This window comes from Merops nubicus, unplaced genomic scaffold (assembly GCF_000691845.1).
Source record: "Merops nubicus isolate BGI_N331 unplaced genomic scaffold, ASM69184v1 scaffold12423, whole genome shotgun sequence".
NCBI classification, from domain to species: domain Eukaryota; kingdom Metazoa; phylum Chordata; class Aves; order Coraciiformes; family Meropidae; genus Merops; species Merops nubicus.
The window spans coordinates 84,873-91,579 of record NW_008597019.1 but is presented as its reverse complement, the minus strand read 5'-3'; the positions used below and the strand labels follow the sequence as shown (position 1 = coordinate 91,579).

Below are 6,707 nucleotides of genomic sequence, written 5' to 3'. Positions count from 1 at the left end.
ATTCCTGCTCTCCAGATCTACCACTGTTGTCTTCCAACATCTCCAGGCCTTTTTCCATGCTAACACTTTTGACCATGGAAGACTTCCTGAAGTAATCAAGACATTTCTTTGCTGTGTTATGGGTCACAACCTGCTGCTGTATTTTCTGGAACCTGCCATTTGACCAGGACTAGCCTTTCCTTTCAGTCTTATGTCCCCATCCTTTTTGCTTCTGCTCCTCTTATTACCTCCCTGTAGAACTGAAGACTCGCATCACACAAGATCCCTTGATCCTTCTTTTCTAGCACAGGAGAAAGCTCCACTTATCTAATTTCTCCTCCCCTTCATCTTTTCTGTCTCCTTTTAAAATAAATTTAATACTAATAATTCAGATGTGTCCAGTAATTCCTGCCAGCATGGGGCTTCTTGAGCACACCACTGCTGGCACATCTGAGGCAGGAGGTCGTTTTCCTCCATTTAGTCATTACTGTATGTGTTTGCTTTCAGTGCTAGCTGTGTCCTTACCCTACAGGTTCTGTATTTCCAGCTTTCTCATTTTCCAGCTTTCCTTCCCATTGTGTCTTTACAGTAATCAGCACCATTTAGGCTATGCCAGAGGCAGCATTAGTGCTATGGATGCAATGCCATTTGGAAAGCACTGAGACTGGGGAAGGGCATTTTTGGGGATATGGGACGAACTAGCCCTTTCTCCTCCTTCGTTCTCTCTCTGGTTTCTAGATGAGACACTTTTAAAGATGGATGAGGTTGGGCATATCCCGCAGACACTGGCCAGTCACACGAGGCGGCCTGCTGACAGGGCAGGCAGCAAGGCACACCCAGCTGACATGTTGAAGCCTGACCCCCGGGACACTCTGTACAAAGGTAAGACATACACAGCAGTTGAAGAGGTAGCTGCAGCTTGTCACAGCACGTGCAGTAGCACCACCAAGAACGATTGTCCTCCTACGCCACAGTTAGCAAAGGCCGGTGCTGAGAGGACAACATACAGTGTCAGTCACTGTAGGCAACAAAGCACAGACTAAACCCAGCTCCTCTTTCTTGCCATCCAGCTCACACAACATCCCTGGGTGTAATAGCTTAGTCTAAGTGCTGTAGAGCAATGTGAAGAGATGAGCTGTGCAAGACAGTTTGCTTTACATATCCGTTAGCCTTTCACGTGGATAAATAGAAGCCAGGCACAGAAGTAGGTAAGCTGGTGCACTGGTTGCAGCAGGGCTCCTCCAGCAATGCTTGCCTGCGTGTTTCTTCTTCTCAGTGCCTCTGCTCAGCAAGTCTCGTGTGCACCGAGCCTTGCCAGACTGCTCCTACAAGCCCAGCTACGTGGTGAATGGATTTCCTCTGCAGCGATACCAGGGACTCCAGTTTGTAAGTTTTATTCCTGGAGCAGATACCTGCCAAGGGAATGCAAGTTGGAAGGAGGGAGACCCATTAACCATGGGCGTCTCCTCCAATCTGAAGCTCCTGGGCAGGTTTGACCATCTGCTGTTCAGGCCTGTGTATCCCGCTACATGCCAAAGGGCAACACCAGACGGTTGCTGTGAGATGGGTGCTATGCCCTGCTCACAGGTTTTACTGGGGTACCAGTGTGTGTGCATCTTACAGAGCCCCTTGGACCTCAAACCAAATAGCCAAGCTTGCCTTCACCAGAGCCTCACAATAGCTGAGGCTTTTATTATCTGTGGGGTGAACTGTAGTCTGTGTGGACTACTGAAGTGCCTGACAAAAATAAACTGGCCTTGAGGGGGAGCTCACGTTTGTGGGACATGCAACACAGCAAGGATTGATTAATTAATTAAAGTCACCAGCACAGTTTACCATCCCTGGGTGCCAGTGCAAGCCTACAATCCCCAAGGGACTTGCATCCTGGGTGGCCTCAGCTCCCTCAGCCTTGCCTGGAGATCTCCTCACATGTTTTCTGGGCTCTTCTGATCCCTGCACCTCCTCAGGAGGACTTGCCCACCTCTCTCCCAGCTAGTTCTCACTCTGTCACAGGACTGAAATGCACAGTTACAGAGATGGACAAACAGATGCCAAGAGAGAGAGAAAAAGGCACACCTGGGCACACATCCCAGAATGCTTCTTTCTGTTTTCCATTCTCACAGCTTGCTGCTGGGTGTCTTGGAGAGGCAAATAGTTAGTGAGCAACCCCTGCTCCCTCTCAAAAGGGCTGGTGGCCCTGCAACTGTGTCTGGGTTGCCTTGTGACTGATAGATGGCGTTTATGTGAGGCTTACTTCATTTTCCTCTCTTCGTCCCAGGTTCATTTATCCTTTGTTTACCCGAATGATTACAGCCGCCTGAGCCACATGGAGAAAGACAACAAATGCTTCTATCAGGAAAACCCTTATTACTTGGAAAGGTAGAATGCTGCAAATCCATATTTGCTAGCAGGGAGGAAGGAGATGGTTTGAAGGTTGGAAATTGGGTGGAATTTCATACTAATTTCTGTAGGACTTTCTTAATTCTTAAAGATCCCCTACGTCCTGCAAAACATGAAAGCATTTGTAATTTCTTTTGATAACCTATGCTCCCTTTAAGTGAAAATACATTTAGGTCTCAAGGGGAAACTGCCACTTCTTTTCTTGCTCTGTTAACCTGGACACTGGGTCAGAGCATATTTGGTCCACTACTTCAGGGCATGGATTTGCCTGCCAGCAGCTGGAACCTCCTGATGGCTGTCACTATGAAAGCTAAACCATGCTCACCATCAGGCATCTCTCCTGCAGAATAAATGCTTGTCATTCATCTTCTCTTAGGTAACCACCACTCGCCTGCTCTTCCCCTGCCACAGGCAGACACCTTGTGTGAGGACCTTCTTCCATTCAGGAGGACTTTTTTTTCAGGATAAGAGTCACTTTCCCAATGAGATAACTGATGATGGCATCCCTATGTTCATGATCTTTTTCCTCCCTTCAGGACTATTTTGAGAGCTGGAACAACAGAACTTGTTATAGGTGTGGGAGGGAACTCCTGAGACTGTGGTTCATAGTGAAGGGTAGAGAAGGTGGCTGCTGTGGGCTGGAAGGTGCCACCCAGGTGTATTGCTTTGATAATTCATTTGTGTTGTGAAAAAATTTGGGAACTGGGGTCCCATTTTGCTTGGTATCAAGCATACATGGATGGAAACAGTCCTGGAATTCCTCTCCAGAAGACATATGAGGACAGCCAGTGGTGGTGTGAAAGAAGAGAGAGGGAGATCATTGCAATTACCTGCCTGAGCCACTTTTGCAGCATGATGACATGCGATTGTGAGCACTACATCATAAGTGAGCTTTAAGGAGCAATTTAAGGGAGACTAAAGAAAAGTTTCAGAGTACCGATACTGGGAACTCCCTTTGTGCTTATGAGAAAATGTCTGAAAGACTGGGATGATAAGCAAGGGAGCTGATGTCCTTGACAGTGCAGAGCAGAATCTGATTGCCCAAAGGTTTGAAAGATAGGTATGATAATAGTCCATGGCTTGCTGGGAAAGGAGGATCTAGAGATGCTGGGTAGATGTAATCAGAGTGATGGATCATCACCTCTGAAGCTGTGGCCATAATTTATTTGGAGACGGCAAAGTAACTTTCATTGAACTGGTGTTCTGCCTTTCCTTCTGCAGATTTGGATTCTACAAGTACATGAAAATGGATCACCCACAGAAAAGCCTGGACTCTGGAGAAAAGACAGAGCAGCCAGGTAGGGGCCCTAATGTCGGAACGTGGAGGAGCCTTTCATCTGTCACATTTGCATGTCATCTTCCAGCATCAGCTGAAAGAAGCTGTTGACTTTCTGTACCAAGAAAATCACAGCCCTTCCCTGCCAGACTGATGGGGCCAGGAGATAGTTGCTGCCCTGCAAAGCTGTGGCCAGATTGACAGCTAAAGGCAGAGCCAGACAGCTCCCCAGCCTTTGGCAATGCTGGCTAATAGGTGCTGAGGAGGTTGGTACCAGCAGGAGCACGGGTCCCGTGTGTGAGAACATCCCTGTCCCTCTGAACAGGAGACACACCACTGAGATGAGGCGAGAAGCAGCTGCCCCTGGTGGGTGGGTGCCTGGGTCAGGACCGGGGAAGACAGCGGGGGGATGCCAGAAGTGTAACTGTGATTGGTCCCTCAGGCTCCCAGGAGAGGAACCTGGACGATCTGCAGTACGCAGAGCAGGACGTGGAGGGTACCAGTCCCCCAGGCCTGGAGAGGGCAGGGCCGGCAGGCAACACTCTCGGCAGCATGGTGGGCAGCGATAACGTTCATGAGGACTATTTCCTCTGGGAACGTCGTAGGCTCCTCTCAGTGACAGCTGGCAACATGGAAGAGGGGCTGCAGAGAAGAAGGATGAAGAGATCTGGTGTCACATCAGTCACACTGGCCTCTGCCAACCAAAGCCTCAGCCAGGCTGGCCTGGAAGGGAACCCAATAATGAAGAGAACCCGTTTAAAAGCTGGCATCAAAGACAACTCTAGGAGCCCTCCGCAGCATGCTAGGGCCATCCAGGAGAGAGCACCTGTCAAAAAAGTGAACCCTCCTTCTGGGACCGTGTCTGAAAAGCATCAGCCTTTCAGCAGCCCTAGGGACTCAGGAGTCATGATTCCCAAGGGGGTGAGAACTCGAGGGGACCTCAGCACCACTAGGGACAGGCTGCAGCCAGCAGGCACCGTGCCAGCTGGGGAGGGAGGCCCAGTCTCTGGCAAAGCTGGCAGACATGCTGTGAGTGCTGCCAGCCCCAGCCAGCAGCCCAGGCTGTCCCACTGGCTGAACCAAGTGGAGTCCTACATTGCCGAGCACAAGGCAGTGATCAATGGGGAGGTGGGCAAGGGAGAGGCACAGGTGGCATCTCCTGTGCAGGTCAAGTCTGGACCTGAGGCAGCAGATGATGAAGAGGAAGAGGCAGATGGGGAACCAGAGGATGAAGAGGAGGAGGATTTCAATTACTTACCAGTGTTTGACCAGGCTGTGAACTGGGAGCAGACCTTCAGTGCAAGCAATCTGGACTTCCATATGCTGCGCACAGACTGGATTGACCTGAAATGCAACACCTCAGGAAACTTGCTGCTAAGAGAAAAGGAGGCCCTGGAAGTCACACGTGTCTTCCTGAAGAAGCTCAACCAGAGAAGTAAAGGGTAAGGTGCAGTGTAAAATACAAGGAGTAGTGTCCCAGAGCTGGTGTACAAGGCTGCACAGGGAATACCTGTTGTGTGAGGAGCTAGTGGGAATCAGGTTAAACTAGATGTGGGAAATGAGACTTCAAGCAAGGAACCTGTGTAAAAAAACTGAGCTTTAAATACCTCTTTTGGCTGAGAAATGAGAATTGTTGGACACCAGACCATGTCTGGGGGTTGAATATTGCCCTCTACACCTGGTGGTGTAAACATGAAAGATTGGTTGTCTCCGTCCAGCTGGCATCACTGGCCCTTTTCTGGCTTTGTGCTTGTGCAGTGTAGATATTGAGAGCATGTTTGAGCATTTCACCAGCCGAAGATTAAGAAACCCTGCTGATATGAAAAAAGACAGGAGCTCCTTGTGTTTGTGGTTTGATGTCTGCCATATCTCAACTTGTGGATCTCTTAGAACATAGGACGAGAAGAGACCTATCAGATCATGTGGATCAGTACATTGACCTCAGAGGCAACCAAGTACCCTACACTGTTATCTGATTGTGTGCACCTCCACCTTAAAATGAGCTAGATTTCTGGATCCTAGTACTGATTTGGGCAGACATTTAATCTCGTTGCTTCTTTGTTGACCCACTGGAGATCAGCTTTTGCTGGTACTCTGTTTTTGCATGGTCTTGATATGATTCTTTTTCTTCTCAAGACTTACCACCTTGATTGCCTTTCTGGCAAACAGACATACCTCCTCTGAGCCTCTTTAAGCTAAACAATCCCAACTCCTGACCCTTCTGTTGAGTTGGCCACTATTTCCATAATTTTTCTATCTGTTCTCCTCCGTGTGGGTTTCATTTTGGGTTAATTTGCCTGTACACAAGTGTCCAGTTTCCTGGATGTTGTATAGAATTGGTGTTATTAGTTCCCAATCCCTGCTGGGAGTAGCTCTCATGCCTTGTCTTAAGATTGCATTTGCTTTTTCAGGGCCACATCAATCCTGGTCATGGTGTAACTGATCAGCACACACAAGTTTTTCACAGCATTTTTAACTGATGAGCATCCATTTTATGGCAGAAGGTCTTGTTATAATCCAAAAGGGCGTGACCAGACATTTCATCCTGTTTTGTCCATTCTGAACCTACAGCTCACCCGAGTTTTTAATGTATGATTGCTTAGTCCTACTTCTTGTTATTGGCTGATAAGCTGTTATCAGCCAATTTCACTAGCCCAAACATACTGCTTGTGCCAAGATTGTTGTAGGAGGTGTTGAATACACTCAGTATTACCAGCCCCATAATCATGCAGACACATTTTTTATTTTCTGTGTCACCTCTATTTCATTACCCTGGCCAACTATTTTCTCTTGGCTGGAATCCCAGATCAAATCCCACATGCTTGTGGATTGAGGAAACAGGTGCTAAACCTTCCCATGGGACTTTGGAAGCGGTGCAGCAAACCAAGGGAAAGCTGAGAACAAAAAGGGTTGTGCTAGCCAAGAGGAAGGAGCCTAGCAGAGTCGAAGGGGCTGGGGTGGGAGAGGGGCTGGTGGGCGGGGGCCGTGCCCAGCCCGGCTGTTTCCCCTGCAGGCGGTTCCAGCTGCAGCGCATCGTGAACGTGGAGAAGCG

The 6,707-nt window shown here is 48.7% G+C and overlaps 1 protein-coding gene across 1 annotated transcript in view; it reads left to right on the top strand.

The window, feature by feature from the left end:
- B4GALNT3 (beta-1,4-N-acetyl-galactosaminyl transferase 3) overlaps nt 1-6,707 on the top strand; it is a gene marked incomplete at its 5' end in the record, with an annotated part of 22,362 nt that overhangs the window by 12,047 nt on the left and 3,608 nt on the right. Inside the window, 6 exons of the mRNA XM_008936569.1 lie at nt 718-861; nt 1,256-1,365; nt 2,258-2,358; nt 3,601-3,677; nt 4,098-5,097; nt 6,669-6,705. Coding sequence (XP_008934817.1) covers nt 718-861; nt 1,256-1,365; nt 2,258-2,358; nt 3,601-3,677; nt 4,098-5,097; nt 6,669-6,705 — 1,469 coding nt within the window. The remainder of the gene's footprint in view (nt 1-717; nt 862-1,255; nt 1,366-2,257; nt 2,359-3,600; nt 3,678-4,097; nt 5,098-6,668; nt 6,706-6,707) is intronic.